The 18,127-nt window shown below is 43.2% G+C and overlaps 1 protein-coding gene across 1 annotated transcript in view; it reads left to right on the top strand.

Annotated features, from left to right (window-relative positions):
* The window catches only part of sdr16c5b (short chain dehydrogenase/reductase family 16C, member 5b), a 70,657-nt gene that overhangs the window by 41,193 nt on the left and 11,337 nt on the right, over positions 1–18,127 (top strand). Inside the window, exon 4 of the mRNA XM_060823400.1 lies at positions 9,591–9,735. Within this exon, the coding sequence (XP_060679383.1) occupies positions 9,591–9,735 (145 nt within the window). The remainder of the gene's footprint in view (positions 1–9,590; positions 9,736–18,127) is intronic.

Below are 18,127 nucleotides of genomic sequence, written 5' to 3' on the forward strand. Positions count from 1 at the left end.
ACTGCATATGTTAATAATGAGAAACATTTTTAAATCCAAAAACATGCACTGTGTACAGGTATTTTTCACAAATGCTTGATGCAAGTCAGAGTCTTTAGAGATCTGTATCACAGAAAGTTGCCCTTTGATCCATTACATCAATATTGGCCCAAACTAACTGCCAAATTATTCTGATCCCATTTGCCAGCATTTTGCCCGTAGCCTTGTATACCTTGCCATTGCAAGCGCACATCTAAATATTGAATGTTATGAGTGTTTCTTCCTCTACGACCTTTACAGGCAATGAGTTCCAGATTCCTACCATCCTCTAGCTAAAAGGTTTTCCTCACATCACCTCTAAATCTTCTATCTCTTACCTTTAAATCTATTTCCTTGGCTATTGATCCTTCCATGAAGGGGAGAATCTCTTCCTGTCTAGCCTATCTATACACAATCATAATTTTACACATCCCAATCATGTACCTTCTCAAATCTCCTCTGTTCTAAGGAAAACAGCCTTGGTCTATCCAATCTCTCTTCGTAACTGAAACTCTCTAACCCAGACAGCATAATGGTAAATCTCCTCTGCACACTCTCTCCAGTGCTCTCACATCCTTCTATAATATGGATTCTAGAAGTCACACAATACCCTAGCTGTGGCTGAACCAATGTTTTACACAGGAGGTGATGGTCTAGTTATTCTATATCTGGACTATTAATTCAGAAACTCAACAATTGTCTTGGGTTCAAATCATATCATGGCAGATGGTAGAATTTGAACTTTATTTTAAAATATCTGGAATTAAGAGTCTCCTGGTGACCACAAAACCATTGTCAATTGTCGGAAAAACCCATCAGCTTACTGATATCCTTCAGGAAAGGAAATCTGCCATCCTCACCTAGTCTCCAGACTAACAGCAATGCAGTTGACTTTCAGCTGCCCTCTGAAATGGCCTAGCAAACCATTCACTTTAAATCTCAAAAAAGAATGAAACTAGACAATTCACCTGGGGTCGACTAAGGTACCAGTAAAGGCATTGGCAGAAACAGCCCTGTTGACCCTGCAAAGTTCTATTTCCTAATATCTGGGTGCTAGTGCCAAAATTGGCAGAGCTGACTCATAGACTAGATAGGTTACAGCCAGCCATACTCTCGGAACCATAGCTTACAGACGAATGTCCCAGAGACCACAATCACCATCCCTCAACATGTCTTGTCCCAATGGCAGGACAGAACAGTCAGGAGGAAGTTGAACCAAGATGCCTTAGTATTGACTTTGGAACCCATGACCTTTTATGGCTTCAGGTTAAACATGAGCAAAAAAACCTCCTGGTTACCATGAACTATCCTTCCTCCCCTGGTGAATCAATACTCCTCCAGGAGTGGCTTGGCAGCAGCACTACTAATCAAGTTAATCAGGTTCCAAAGGAGATAGCTGCTCGGATGGATCTGTGACAGCTGGTGAGGGAAACAACAAAAGGGAAAAACATAGCTGACCTCATCCTTGCCAGTCTGCCAACTGCAGATGCATCTGTCCATGATCATGTCGGTAAGAGTGACCTCCACACAGTGGAGATGAAATTCAACCTTCATATTCATTTTGTGTGACACTGTCACTATGCTAAATGGGATGGATTTTGAACAGATATAGCAACTCAAGACTGTACTCCAGCTCAATCTTCAACTTCATAGCACAGCGTATTCTCCATTTAACCATTACCATCCAGCATGGTTCAATGGAAAGTGCAGGAGCAGATCTCAGGAGCAATACCTGGCATATTTAAAAATGAGGTGTCAACCTGATAAAGTTACTGAACAGAACTACTTGCATGCTACACTTTATAAGCAGCAAATGACTGAGTCAAATGAGCCCACGATCAAAAAATTAGATCTAAACTCTGCAGTACTGTAGCATCCATTCGTGAATGGTGGTGGACATTTAAACAACTCACTGGAGGAGGCGGCTTCACAAATATCTCCATTTTCAGTGATGGAAGAGCTCAACACGACAGTGCAAAAGATAAAGCTGAAGCATTCGCAGCGGTCTTCAGCCAGAAATGCGAATGTACCAGTTGTCAGCCAATTTGTTTCACTCTAAAGAACAACAAGAAACAATTGGAAGTACTGCATTCTGCAAAGGCCATGGGCCCAGACAACATGGTGGCAATAGTACTGAAGACTTGTGCTACAGAAATTGCTGCTCCACTAGCCAAGCTCTTCCTGTACAGTTAGAACATTGGCATTTATCTAACAATGTGGAAAATTGCCCAGGTATGTTTGATACATAAAAAGCAGAACAAATCCAACCTAGCCAGTATCACCCCTCAGTCTTCTCTTCATCATTAATTAAGTGATGGAAGGTGTCATCAATAGTGGTATTAGGCAGCACCTACTCAGTAATAACGTTCTCAGTGATGCCCAATTTGAATTCAGCCAGGGCCACTCAGCTCCTGACCTCATTACAGCCTTCGTTCAAACATGGATGAAACAACTGAATTCCAGAAGAGAGATAAGAGTGGTAGTCCTTGACATCAAGGCTGCATTCGAATGAGTGTGACATCGAGGAGCCCAAGCAGAACTGGAATCATTCGTTATTCGGGAGCAAACTCTGCCCTAGTTGAAGTCATATCTGGCACAGAGGAAGATGATCATGGTTGTTAGAGATTAGGTTATCTCAGCTCCAGGTCATTTCTGCAGGTATCTAAGGCCTAATAACCTGCTGCTGCTTCATAAGTAACCTTCCATCCATCATGGTCAGAAGTGGAGATGTTCACTGTGCAATGCACAAAACCATTTCTGGCTCCTCATACTGAAGCAATTTATGTTCATAACACTTTCTGGACAATATCTAAACTTGGGTTAAGTGTCACACTAAAGCCAGGTGATGAACATCAACAATAAGAGTCTAACTACTGCCCTTTGACATTCAATAGTGTTCCCGTTATGAGCTCCCTCACTGTCAACATCCTTGGGATTGCCATTGACCAGAAATTCAACTGGATTTGCCATATAAATACAGCAGCTACAAGAGTAGGTCAGAGGCCAGAAATTCAACATGGAGTAATTTAACTCCCTGACTCCCCAAACCTTGTCCACCATCTACAGGGCACAAGTCTGGAGTGTGATGGATTGCTCCCCATTTGCCTGGATGGTGCAGTACAGAAACTTGATACCATTCAGGACAAAGCAGCCAGTTTGATCCTTTCACCACTGATGCTGAGTAGTAGCAATGTGTACAATCTACAAGATGCATAGTAGAAATTCACCAAAGATCCTCAGATCTTCTAAACCCAAGACTACTTCCATCTAGTAGGACAACAGTAGCAGATACATGGGAGGAGCACCACCACCTGCAAGTTCCCCTCCAAGATGGTCACCATCCTGACTTCGAAATATATCCCCTTTCCATCATGTTGCTAGGCCAGAATCCTGAAATTCCTACCCTTATGGCCTTGTGAATGAACCCACAGCGGGTGGGTTATAGCAACTCAAGAAAACTTGTCACCACCTTATCAAGGCAACTAGGGACAGGCAATAAATCCTAGCCAATTAACAACGTCTACATCTCACAAACAAATAAAAAGTCCCAGCATAACCTCTCTGCTCTTAAATTCTCTGCCTCAGCTAATCAAGGCTAATAAATCATATACCACCTTAACCATTTTATCCACTTATCTCTATTACCTTGAGGGACTGGTGTTCTACAAACAGTTAAGCGATCCCACAACTAACATATCAGATATGTAAGCTTTGCAGTCCAGTCACTCAGCTCCTCATCTCATCACAGTCTAGTGAATACTTGGACAAAAGAGTTGAACACTAGAACTGAGGTAAGAATGACTGCCGTTTTCATCAAGACAGTATTTGACCTGGTGTGACATCCAAGAGTTCTAACAAAACTGGATTTAAAGGGAATTAGAGGACAACTCTCCACTAGTTTGAGTCATATCCAACAGAGAGGAAGTCATTTATGATTATTGGGACATCATTGTTCCCCAGTAGTGTCCTAGGCTCAACCATCTTGAGTTGCTTCATCAATAATCTTCCATCGTAAAGTCATAAATGGGGACGCTTGATGATTATTGCAAAATGTCCAGAACTATTCATGACTCCCCAGATACTGACGCTGTCGTTGTCCCTGTGCAGCAAGACCTGAACAACAGGTCTTGGGTTGATAAGTGACAAATGGCATTTATGATGAACAAGTGCTTGGAAATAACAATTTCCAATAAGAGAGAATATAACCACAGTCATCTTGACATTCAGTACCATTCCCATTCGCGGAAACATCACTATCATCATTTGGAATAGTTACCATTGACCAGAAGCTGATCTGGACCAACCATCTTAAAAACTGTGGCTCAAGAGGATGTCACAGACTGGAAATTATGTGGTAGCAACTCTCCAAATCCTGTCCACAGTTTACAATGACAAGTCATGAATGTGATGGAATAATCTGCTGGCTGAATGAGCGCAGTTCCATCAACACTCCAAGCAAAGCAATCCAATTGACTGGCATCCATCCATTGGCTCCTTTCATCATCAGTGCACAGGGTGGCTGCAGTATGTGCTCTCTACTAAGAAGCACTGCAGCGACTCTCCTTTGATACCTCATTCTGGACCCATTTTCTCTATCATGGCAGTAGATATATGTAGGAAACACCAAGGCAGTCACTCTTACCTCCGTTCTGGTGTTCAAATCTTTTGTCCAAGTTTTCACTAGGCTGTAATGAGATGAGGAGCTGAGTAACAGGATTGCAGAATTTTGGTGTCTAATATGTTAGTTATGGGATCACTTAACTCTTTGTTGCATGCATGCTATGTCCACTATTCAAAATGTTTCATATTACTTCACCACATTGAAACCTCATTTTGTAGGGATTTGAAGGGATGTCTAGTGTTGTTCCTGGATGGTGTACCTAGTGTAGGTATGCCCTATGCCTCATGGATGTCCAGTTTTGAAGATGCCGTCTGGCAACTCAGTATAAGACAGGGCTTTATAGAACATAGAACAGTACATCACAGTACGGGCCCTTCAGCCCTCGATGTTGTGCCGACCTTTTATCCTACACTAACATTAAATTAACCTACATACCCCACATTTTACTATTATCCATGCGCCTATCCAAGAATCGCTTAAAGGTTCCTAATGTACCTGACTCCACTACCACTGCTGACCGTGCATTCCAGCAGGTGTAAAGAACCCACCTCTGACACTTCCCTAAATCTTCCTCCAGTCACCTTAAAATCATTCCTGCTTGTAATAACCCTGGGAAAACATCTCTAGCCATCTACTCTATCTCTGCCTTTCATCATCTTGTCTACCTCTATCAAGTCACCTCTCATCCTTCTTCATTCCAATGAGAAAAGCCTAGCTCCCTCAACCTTTCTTCATAAGACAAGCCCTCCAGTCCACGCATCCTTGTAAATCTCTTCTGACCCCCACTAAAGCTTCCACATCCTTCCTATAATGAGGCGATCAGAACTGAACACAACATTCCAAGTGTAGTCTAACCAGGGCTTTATAGAGCTGCAGCATAACCTCGCAGCTCTTACACTTAATTCCCCCTGCCGATGAAAACCAACACATTATATGCATTCTTAACCCATCAATCTGTATGGCAATTTTGACGGATCTAATGATATGGACCCCACGATCCCTCTGTTCTTTCACACTGCCAAGAATCCTGCCTTTAACTCTGTAATTTGCACTCAAATTCGACCTTCCAAAGTGAATCACTTCACACATCTCCAGGTTGAACTCGATCTGTCACTTCTCAACCCAGCTCTGCATCTGGTCAGTGTCCTGTTGCAACCTACAACAGCCAACCCCACGAACCCCCACTCCTCCAACCTTTGTCATCGGCAAAATTACTCACCCACTCTTCCACTTCCTCTTCCAAGTTATTTATAAAAATCACAAAGAGCAGAGGTCCCAGAACAGATTGCTATGAAACACCACTGGTCACCAAGCTCCAGGCTGAATACTTTCCATCAAATACCACCCTCTGTCTTCCATGTGCCAGACAATTCTGTATCCAGACAGCCAACGTTCCCTATAACCCATGCATTGTTACTTTATCAACCTTATCAAACACTTGCTAAAATCCATGTAAACCATATCCACTGCTCAATGTATTTTGTCACAACCTCAAAGAATTCAACAAGACTATGGAATTCATTGCCGCAGAGTGCAGTGGAGGCCGGGAAGCTAAATGTCTCCGAGGCAGAGATTGATAAATTCTTGATGTCACAAGGAATTAAGGGCTATGGGGAGAATGTGGGTAAGTGGAGTTGAAATGCCCATCAGCCATGATTGAATGGCGGAGTGGACGTGATGGGCCGAATGGCCTTACTTCCACTCCTGTGTCTTATGGTCTTAAGATTGTGAGATCTTCATAATTGTGCAGCAGTCACTCCTGTGCGTACTATCACAGACAGATCTGTAGTAGATGATTTGGTGGGAACGAAGTCAAATAGAATTTACCTCTTACGGGATCCCTCGCCAACTGCTGCAGAAGCATGCAAGCAGCTATTTTTGTTAAGATTCAGCCAATTTAGTCACTGGTGCTGCAACTGAGTCACTCCTGGTGATGGACTTGTAAGTCTCCCCCAAGAGAACATTCTGTGTCCTTGCCGCCGTTGATACATCCTCGGATTTCTGTTCACTGTGGAGGAATACTGATTCATCACTTTGGGGAGGGGAAATAAAACATAGAACATTACAGTGCAGTACAGGCCCTTCGGCCCATGATGTTGCGCTGACTTGTCATACCAATCTAAAGCCCATCTAACCTATACTATTCCATGTATGCTCACATGCTTGTCCAATGACGACTTAAATGTACTTAAAGTTGGCGAATCTACTACAGTTGCAGGCAAAGCATTCCATATCCTTACTACTCTCTGAGTAAAGAAACTACCTCTGACATCTGTCCTATATCTATCACCCCTCAATTTAAAGCTATGCCCCCTCATGCTTGCCATCACCATACTTGGAAAAAGGGTCTCCCTGTCCACCCTATCTAACCCTCTGATTATCTTTTATGTCTCTATTAAGTCACCTTTCAACTCCTCCTCTCCATCGAAAACAGCCTCAAGTCCCTCAGCCTTTCCTCATAAGTGCGAGAGAGAGATGACAGCTAACAGAAGGTTAGCTGATCCATGTTTGACCTGATGGCATGAAATATCATTGGGTTCAGAGTCAACATTGAGGACTTAGAAGGCAATTCCCTCCCAAATGTATATCACTGTGCCACTACTTCTGGTGAGTTTGTTCTGCCAGTGGGACAATGATGGTAATGATGGTATTTGGAAAATTATTATTTACAGAATCATACTTTATAGGCAATATCATGATGTTAGTTAATGAGCTTGTGGGATGGTTCTGTCAGTTTTGACAGCTCACCACATGTGAGGAATATGTTTTCAGGGTTAGCAGTTGAAATTTGTAGTGTCTAGGTCAGTGCCTGGTTTTATTCCTCCTTTTTCGATGTTGTATTGGTTTGACACAGCTGAGTGCCTTGCTTGATCATATCAGTGAAGAGTCGAAGAGTCTTAGAGATGTACAACATGGAAACAGACCCTTCGGTCCAACTCATCCATGCTGACCAGATATCCTAACTTAATCTAGTCCCATTTGCCAGCATTTGGCCCATATCCCTCTAAACCCTTCCGATTTATATCCCCATCCAGATGCCTTTTGGATGTTGGAATTGTATCAGCCTCCACCACTTACTCTGGTAATTCATTCTATATAAACACACCACTCCCTGCATGATAAAGTTGCCCCTTAGGTCCTTTCCCCTCTCACTTTAAACCTATGCCCTCTAGTTTTGGGCTCCCTTACCCTGGGGAAAAGACCGTGACTATTCATCCTATCCATGCCCCTCATGATTTTATAAAATTCTATCAGGTCATCCCTAAGCCTCCAGGGAAAACAGCCCCAACCCAGGCAACATTTTTGCAAAGCTTTTCTGGACCCTTTCGAGTTTCACAACATCTTTCATATAACAGAGAGACCAGAATTGAATGCAATATTCCAAAAGTGGGATAATCAATGTCCCATAAAGCCACAACATGACCTCCCAACTCCTATACTCAATGCACTGACCAATAAAGGCAAACATACCACATGCCGACTTCATGACCCTATCTACCTGTGACTCTACTTCCAAGGAGCTATGAACTTGCACTCCAAAGTCTCTTTGTTCAGCTTCACTTGCCACGACCTTACCATAAAGTGCATATGATCTGTCTTAATTTGCCCTACCAAAATGTGTATCACCCCTACTTTATCTAGATTAAACTCCTCAGCCCATCTGATGAAGGTCCCTTGTATTCTGAGGTAACCTTCTTCGCTGTCCACTATACCACTAATTTTGGTGTCATCTGCAAAATTACTAACCATACCTCCTATATTTGCATCCAAATAATTTATATAAATGACCAAAAGAAGATGACCTAATATTGATTTTTGCGGCAGACTACTGGTCACAGACCCACAATCCAGAAAACAACCCTTCACCACCACCCTCTATCTCCCACCTTAGAGTCACTTGGATAGAAAATTACATAGTTTTCCCTGTATTCCATGTGATCTAACCTGGCTAAAGAGTCTACTAGGCAGAACCTTGTCGAATGCCTTACTGAAGTCCATATAGACAATATCCACCACTCTTTTTTTCATCAATCCTATTCGTCACCTCTTCCAAAAACTCAAATCAAGTATGCGCATAGTCATGTTGACTATGCCTAATCAGCCCTTGCCTTTCCAAATACATGTAAATCCTGTCCCTTAGAATCCCCTCCAATTAGGCTCCCTAGTCTATAGTTCTCTGACTACTTCTTATCGTCTTTCTAAAGTAATGGCACCATGTTACCTAACATCCAGTCTTCCTTCACATCACCCGTGCCTATCGATGATACAAATATCTCAGCAAGGGATTTGGCAATCACTTGCCTAGGTTTCCACAAAGTGTTAGGTACACATAGACAGTCAAAATCATTGAGAATCTGGAGTCTCAGCTTCTTCCTTTCAAAGATATTAGTGAACCAACTTCTCCCCTTTAAAGAATATTAGTGTACCTGACAATCAACAATGGTTGGGTCCAGATTTATGCACTGAATTTAAATTCCTTACACCATCATAATGGGAATTGAGTCCATGCACCCCCAGGTCTTAACCCAAGTTTCTGGGTTAGTTGTCCAGTAACACTTCCACCAGGCCACTACCTCCCTTCAAGCATCTTTTAATCTTTGTTTTGCTGAGATAACAGAAAAGTCTGATGAGGGTAATTTTCATTGCATATTATGCATATTGACTTGCAAGCAAAGTTAGTTACTATAACTGTCATCTGCTTTGTCTGAGATATTAAACCTGAGGGAACAAAGGGAAGAGCATAAGTTTTGTTTATTTACAAGAAATACATGTATTTTGCTTATAAAAAGTATTTTTGCACTCTATGTTCAACCAATTCAGTCAGGGAAACTAAATGCTCAGCTATTTACAGCAAATTTCATAAAATTGTCCCCCTGTTCTAACACTGTTGATTTCTGTCAAACCAGCTCCCACGTATATTTGGTGAATGGACGTTGTTCTTCTTTTACAGATTATTGTGCAAGCAAATTTGCAGCGGTTGGTTTTGCAGAGTCTGTTGCACTAGAATTGCTAGTTTCAGGGAAAAACGGTGTAAGGACTACGATGGTTTGCCCATACTTCATAAACACTGGAATGTTTGATGGCTGTAAAACGAAGTATGTACACATTAATTCACTAAATTTACTATGGTATATGTGCAAATTTATTTATTCAAGCTTGAACAGTATGTCATGATTTCAAATAGGTATTGTTGTAGCATTCTAATAAATATTCTTTACAAGATAATTTAATATTAGTTGGCTTAACAAATGATTCTGAATTCTGCCAAGTAAAAGTACACTGACTACTGGTGCATGTGACGATTCGAAATGCTCAAGCCAAGAATCATTTCCAGGAGATTGCAAACTGAAGATATTCGTAGCAAGTATGGCAAAAAAGCTAAGAAACCAATGTCATCAATAAAGTCAATAATGTGTCACAGTGCTGGACTTGTACAAGGTTACTTTGTCCTTGAGGTTTTTTTAGAGAGGTGGGGCAATTGGCCAGGCTCCACCATATCTGAAATTTGAATGGTTCATTGGGGTCTTGTTGTTTATGCTAAGAGATAATGCTTCAAACCAAAAGCTTGAAAGGTCTTGTGAAAAACTGGCATAGGAGAAAGTGAGGACTGCAGATGCTGGAGATTAGAGCTGAAAATGTGTTGCTGGAAAAGCGCAGCAGGTCAGGCAGCATCCAAGGAACAGGAGAATCGATGTTTCGGGCATGAACCCTTCTTCAGGAATGAGGAAAGTGTGCCAAGCAGGCTAAGATAAAAGGTAGGGAGGAGGGACTTGGGGGAGGGCTGTTGGAAATGCGATAGGTGGAAGGAGGTTAAGGTGAGGGTGATAGGCCGGGGTGGGGGCGGAGAGGTCAGGAAGAAGATTGCAGGTTAGGAAGGTGGTGCTGAGTTTGAGGGTTGGGACTGAGACAAGGTGGAGGGGAAATGAGGAAACTGGAGAAATCTGAGTTCATCCCTTGTGGTTGGAGGGTTCCTAGGCGGAAGGTGAGGCACTCTTTCTCCAGCCGTCGTGTTGCTATGGTCAGGCGATGAAGGAGTCCAAGGACCTGCATGTCCTTGGTGGAGTGGGAGGGGGAGTTGAAGTGTTGAGCAATGGGGTGGTTGGGTTGGTTGGTCCAGGTGTGCCAGAGGTGTTCTCTGAAATGTTCTGCAAGTAGGCAGCCTGTCTCCCCAATATAGAGGAGGCTGCAGCGGATGCAGTAAATGATGTGTGTGGAGGTGCAGGTAAATTTGTGGCGGATATGGAAGGATCCCTTGGGGCCTTGAAGGGAAGTAAGGGGGGAGGTGTGGGCGCAAGTTTTGCATTTCTTGCGGTTGCAGGGGAAGGTGCCGGGAGTGGAGGTTGGGTTGATGGGGGGTGTGGACCTAACGAGGGAGTCACGGAGAGAGTGGTCGTTTCGGAACGCTGATAGGGGAGGGGAGGGAAATATATCCCTGGTGGTGGGGTCCGTTTGGAGGTGGGCACGGTCCCCACCACCAGGGATGTATTTCCCTTCCCTCCCCATCAGCGTTCCAAAAAGACCACTCCCTCGTCAGGACCACACCCCCCACCAACCCAACCTCCACTCCCGGCACCTTCCCCTGCAACCGCAAGAAATGCAAAACTTGCGCCCACACCTCCCCCCTTACTTCCCTCCAAGGCCCCAAGGGATCCTTCCATATCCACCTCAAATTAACCACCTGCACCCTACACACATCATTTACTGCATCCGCTGCACCCGATGTGGCCTCCTCTATATTGGGGAGACAGAACACCTCTGGGATACCCAGACCAACCAACCCAACCACCCCGTGGCTCAACACTTCAACTCTCCCTCCCACTCCACCAAGGACATGCAGGTCCTTGGACTCCTCCATCGCCAGACCGTAGCAACAGGACGGCTGGAGGAAGAGCGCCTCACCTTCCGCCTAGGAACCCTCCAACCACAAGGGATGAACTCAGATATCTCCAGTTTCCTCATTTCCCCTCCCCCCACCTTGTCTCAGTCCCGACCCTCGAACTCAGCACTGCCTTCCTAACCTGCAATCTTCTTCCTGACCTCTCTGCCCCCACCTCCACTCTGGCCTATCACCCTCACCTTAACCTCCTTCCACCTATCGCATTTCCAACGCCCCTCCCCTCTACCTTTTATCTTAACCTGCTTGGCATACTTTCTTCATTCCTGAAGAAGGGTTCATGCCCGAAACATCGATTCTCCTGCTCCTTGGATGCTGCCTGACCTGCTGTGCTTTTCCAAAAACTGGTATAGTCAAGGGAACGTGGCCAGCTCGCGAGCTGTGCAATTCAATTCAGTGTGGGAGTGTGTTAAGTCAGAGTCACAGAGGAAACTGGAAGCTTTTCTCTCTCCTAACTTCAAGCCTGTAAGCTTTAGTTTGTTCCTATTGTTTTACTATTTGTGCTCAGGGATATGTGTATTGGGATTGTTGCACATATTTCCAGAACAGCATCATTAAGTTGGGTTTGAAGAAGATGAGTTATCTGGTATTCTGTTTTCTGTTCTTGGTGTTTCATTACATAATTTTGTAAATAAATTTTGTTTGTGTGAAACTTGGCAGTTGACTCAGCTAATTTAATCTGTGGTTATCCACTATACACTGAGCTAAACAAATAGGAGAAAGTAAGTACTTCAGATGCTGGAGATCAGAGTTGAGAGTGTGGTGTTAGAAAAGCACAGTGGGTTAGGCAGCATCTGAGGAGCAGGAGAATTGACGTTTTGGGCATAAGCCCTTCATCAGGAATACTGAACAAACAACAAAACTGCGACCTAGGCTATCTGCTTAAATATGTTTTGAGGGGTCTGGCTTAGTCTATAACAAATGCCGTAGAAGAAGGACTTTAAAAGTTGCATTGATTAAAATTATACATGAAAGAAAGAGAAATTAGCATGTCAAAATAATGATAATAAATAGAGATGTACAGAATGGAAACAGAACCTTCAATCCAACTCATCCATGCTGGCCAGATGTTCTAAATTAATCGAGCCCTATTTCCCAACACATGGCCCATTTCCCTCTAAATCCTTCCTATTCGTATACCCATCCAGATGTCTTTTAAATGTTACAATTATAACAGCCTCCACCACTTCCTCTGGCAACTCATTTCATACACACACCACCCTTTGAATGAAAAAGCTGCCTCTCAGGTCCCTTTTAAATATTCCTCTCTCACCCTAAACCTATACCCTCTAGTTCTGGACTTCCTCAACCCAGGGAAAAGACCTTGTTTACTTACCCTATCCATTCCCCTCATGATTTTCGCTTTCATGTTCCAGCGAAAAAACTGCCCCAGTCTTCCCCGCTAGCTCAAATCCTCCTGGCAATTTCTTTGTAAATCTTTTCTGAACCCTTTCAAGTATCGCAACATCCTTCCTATAGCAGGAAGTCCAGAATTGCACACAATATTCCAAAAGTGGTCTAGCCAATGTCCTGTACAGCCCCAACATGACCACACCAACTCATACATTCAGTGCTCTGACCAATAAAGGAAAGCCCTCTTCACAATTCTATCTACTTGCGACTCCATTTTCAAGGAACTATGAAGCTGCACTCCAAGGTACCTTTGTTTGGCAATACTCCCAAGGACCTTACTATTAAGTGTATAAGGTCTGCCCTGATTTGGCTTTCCAAAATGCAGTACCTCAATTTATCTATATTCAACTCCATCAGCTGCTCCTTGGCCCATTGGCTCATCTGACCACGATCCTGTTGTGAGGTGATTTTCTTTGCTGTCCACTACACCGCCAATGTTGGTGTCTTATGCAAACTTACTAACTATACCTCCTTCTTTCATGTTATATTTGTATAAATAATGAAAAGCAGTGGACCCAGCACTGATCCTTGTAGCACACCACTGGTCACAGGTCTCCAGTCTGAAAAGCGATCCTCCATCACCAACACCCTCTTTTCTACCTTTGAGCCAGTTCTGCATGCAAATGGCTAGTTTCTTTGTATCCATGTTATCTAACCTTGCTAACTAGTCTACCCTGAGGAACCTTGTTGAACACTTATATAGATCACTTGCACTGCTCTATCCAATTCGTTACTACTTCAAAAAACTTAATCAAGTTAGTGAGACATGATTTCCCATGAAGAAAGTCATGTTGATTATCCCTAATCATTTCATGTCTATCCAAATAGATGTAAATTTTGTCCCTCAGGATCCCCTCCAACAACTTGCCCATCACTGATGGGAGGCTTACCAGTCCTTAGCACCTTTCTTAAATAGTGGCGCCATGTTACCCAACCTCCAGTCTTCAGGCATCTCACCTGTGACTATCGATGATCCAAATATCTCAGCAAAGGGCCTACCAATCACTTCCCTAGCTTCCCACAGAATTCTAGGGTACACCTGATCAGATCCTGGGAATTTATGCATCTTTGTGTTTTAAGACATCCAGCACCACTGCCTGTGTAATATGGTGTAATGTTTCAAGATGTCACTATTTATTTCCTCACATTCTATATCTTCCATGTCCTTCTCCACAGTAAGCACTGGTGCAAAATATTCGTTTGTATATCCTCCTTCTCCTGCTGTTCCACACATAGGCTGCCTTGCTGATCTGAGGGGTCGAATTTTCTCCCTAATTACCTTTTTGTCCTAAATGTATTTATAAAATCCATTTGGATTCTTCTTAAAACCCTATTGACCAAAGCTGTGTCATGTCCCCTTTTTGCCCTGCTGACCTCCCTCTTAAGTATACTCCTACTGCCTTTATACTCTTCTGAGGATTCACTTCTGCTGTCTATACCTGACATATGCTTCCTTCTTTCTCTTAACCAAAACCTGAATTTTTTTAGTCATCCAGCGTTCTCTATTCCTACTAAGCTTGCCTTTCACCCTAACAGGAACAAACTGTTCCTGGGCTTTCATTATCTCATTTTTGAAGGCTTCCTATTTTCCAGTCGTCCCTTTCCCATCAGCCTCAAATCAACTTTTGAAAGTTCTTGCCTAATACCATCAAAATTGACCTTCCTCCAATTTACAACTTTAACTTTTAGAACCGATCTATCCTTTTCCATCACTATTTTAAAACCAGCAGAATTATGGTTGCTGGCTCCAAAGTGTTCCCCTACTGTTACCTCAGTCACTTGCCCTACCTTATTTCCCAAAAGCAGGTCAAGTTTTGCATCTTCCCTAGTAGGTACATCCATACATTGAATCAGAAAATTTCTCGTATAGACTTAACAAATTCCTCTCCATCTAATGGGCACATTGGTTAGCACTGCTGCCTCACGGTGCCAGAGACCTGGGTTCAATTCCCGCCTCAGGCAACTGTCTGTGTGGAGTTTGCACATTCTCCCCGTGTCTGCGTGAGGTTTCCTCCAGATGCTCCAGTTTCCTCCCACAGTCCAAACATGTGCAGGTTAGGTGAATTGGCTAAATTGCCCGTAGTGTCAGGTGAAGGGGTAAATGTAGGGGAATGGGTCTGGGTGGGTTGCTCTTCGGACGGTCGGTGTGGACTTGTTGGGCCGAAGGGCTTGTTTCCACACTGTAAGTAATCTAAAAGTAAACCCTTAACACTATATTTGACAAGTTAAAATCCCCTACATTAACAACCCTATTATTCTTACAGATAACTCAGATCTTCTTACAAGTTTGTTTCTCAATTCCCTGCTGACTATTGCGGGGGTGGGTCTATTATCCAATTTAAATAAGGTGATCGTCCCTTTCTTATTTTTCAGTTCCACCCAAATTACTTGCCTGGACATATTCCTAAGAATATCCTCCTTTGGTGCAGCCGTAATGCTTTCCCTTATCAGAAACGCCATTCCCCATCCACTCTTGCACCTTTCTATCCTTCGTGTAACATTTGTATCCTGGAACCTTCAGCTGCCAGTCAATATCCCTGTCCCATGTTCCACACCATGCCCTGAGTTCATCTGCTTTCCTTATTGGGGTTCTTGCGTTGAAATAAATGCTGTTTAACTTATCAGTCCAGCCTTGTTCTCTGCTTTGTTCCTGCCTCCCCTGGCTGACTGATTTACTCCTTTTCCCAATTTCACCAGTTTCAGACTGATCTCTTTCCTCACTATCTCACTGGTACCCCTGCCTCACCTTATTAGTTTAAATCATCCCAAACAGCTCAACAAATCCCCCTGCCAGTACTTTAGTCCCCTTCCAATTTGGTGCAATCTGTCCTTTTTGTACAAATCACTTCTACCCCAGAAGAGATTCCAATGATCCAAAAATGTGAACCCTTCTCCCCTGCACCAGCTCCTCAGCCACGCATTCATCTGCTGTATCCTCTTATTCCTACCCTCACTAGCACATGGCACCGCGAATAATCCAGTTATTACAACCCTCAAGGACCTAATTTTAAATTCCTGCCTAACTTCCTGTATTCTCCCTTGAGAATCTCCTCCTTTTTCCTTCAACATTGTTAGTTCCAATGTGTAAAATGAACTCCTGCTGGTCCCACTACCCTTTGAGAATATTCTGCACCCTTTCCGAGATATCCTTGTTCCTGGCACCAGGGAGCCAACACACCATTCTGATTTTTCGCTGTGGGCCTAAGAAACGTCCGTCTGTGCCTCTGACTAGAAAATCCCCTATCACAATCGATCGCTTGGAACTTGACATACCTCTTTTTACATTAGAGCTAGTCTCGGTGCCAAAAACTTGACTGTTCGTGCTCCATTTCCATGAAAGTCCAACACACCGTAGATTTTCCAAAACAGCATACAGAGGAACCTTGATTATTGGGAATTTGATTATCTGATTATCGAATTATCCAGTAAGATCGCAATATCCCAATGCTCCGCTAAACTATGTTGTCCGGAATGCGATTAACCAAGCAAAATACTCCACGCCTGTGTCCTTTGGATAATTGAGGTTCCTCTGTACTTGAGGTGGAGATAGCCACGGGAGACTTCTGCATGACTTGCCTGCCTCTCCTACCTTTTCTGGAGGCAACCCATCTACCTGAGGTTTCCCCCCTTCCTTTAACTGCCATCCATCATACTTCCTATAAATTCCTCATTGCTTTGCTCCAACTGATCCATGCAATCTGATAGAATTTGCAACCAAGCACACTTAACTGCAGACATAATCGTTAATAACATGAAAACTCTCCCTAATGTCCCATATCCGAGTGGAAGAATACGTCACTGTACTAAAGGCCATATTTGCACCTTAACAATCTACAGACCCTGAAATTTTTAAAAAAACACTGTTCAAGGTTAACTTAGTACCTGTGTTTTCCATTTTTAAATTTTAATCCAGAGACTGATCTCAATAAAATCAAAAATAACCCACTCTAATCACGATTGTCGACATACAACAAAAAAGCCAAGTTACACTTAAAAACCATGCAATTATATGTTCCTGTACTGTGAGCTCTCCCACAAAGGTTTCTTCAAGGTCAGCTGTGATTTTCGCTGTTTGTTAATTTTTCTTAGAGATGCTCCAATGTCCAGAAATACTTGGAACTCAAACAGCAAAGGTAGTAGCTGTGCAGATTCACTCACTTTGCGCAGTCAGACAGCAATGCAAGTTTCTTTGTCTCTCTCCTACACTGACCATGTGGCTCTGCCTTGGTCTCTCTTCCTCCTTTTAAAGATGCTCTTGTTTTGATTTTTTTTCTCCCCAAAGTTCCAAAACAATTTAACAGCTGATAAAGTAGGAATTATTGCTCCTGGAATTCCAGGAAATTAGCTCCAACAACTAAGAGCCAAAGTCATAAGATTAAGATTGCAGTACCTTTTTTCTGTTTAAATGAGTGTTCTACAGATCCATGGAGAAAGGGCTGCTCTAATAGTATTTGAACTTCATATTCAAATTAATATTTACATCCCAGTTGCAGGAACAGGAGTATGCCAATAAATCAGATAATAGCTGAACTTTCAGAGGCTTTGGTTGGGTATATGAATAGGAAGGGTTTGGAGGGATTTGGGCCAGGTGGTTAGCACTGCTGCCTCCCAGCGCCAGAGACCCGGATTCGAATCCTGCCTCGGGCAACTATCTGTGTGGAGTTTGCACATTCTCCCCGTGTCTGTGTGGGTTTCGTCCGGGTGCTCCGGTTTCCTCCCACAGCACTAAAGATGTGCAGGCTAGGTGAATTGGCCGTGCTAAATTGCCCGTAGTGTTAGTTGAAGGGGTAAATGTAGGGGAATGGGTCTGGGTGAGTTGCTCTTCGAAGGGTTGGTGTAGATTTGTTGGGCCGAAGGGCCTGTTTCCACACTGTACGTAATCTAATTTATGTCAAATGTATTTACAATTCTTCGTCTATTCTTTGATATCCTTATCAATAAAAACATTATTGTTTTTTTTTCCCCCCAGTCTTGAAAGGTTCAACCCAGTGCCTTCATAATAGGAGCATTACAACAGCTTGCATTTGATGTGTCAACCCTATCCATGTCCCTCATAATTTTATAAATCTCTATAAGGCCACCTTTCAGCCTCCGATGCTTTAGGGAAAACAGCCCCAGCCTGGTCAGCCTCTCCCTGTAGCTCAAATCCTCCAACCCTGGCAACATCCTTGTAAATCTTT

Source organism: Hemiscyllium ocellatum, chromosome 4, assembly GCF_020745735.1.
Source record: "Hemiscyllium ocellatum isolate sHemOce1 chromosome 4, sHemOce1.pat.X.cur, whole genome shotgun sequence".
Classification (NCBI taxonomy): domain Eukaryota; kingdom Metazoa; phylum Chordata; class Chondrichthyes; order Orectolobiformes; family Hemiscylliidae; genus Hemiscyllium; species Hemiscyllium ocellatum.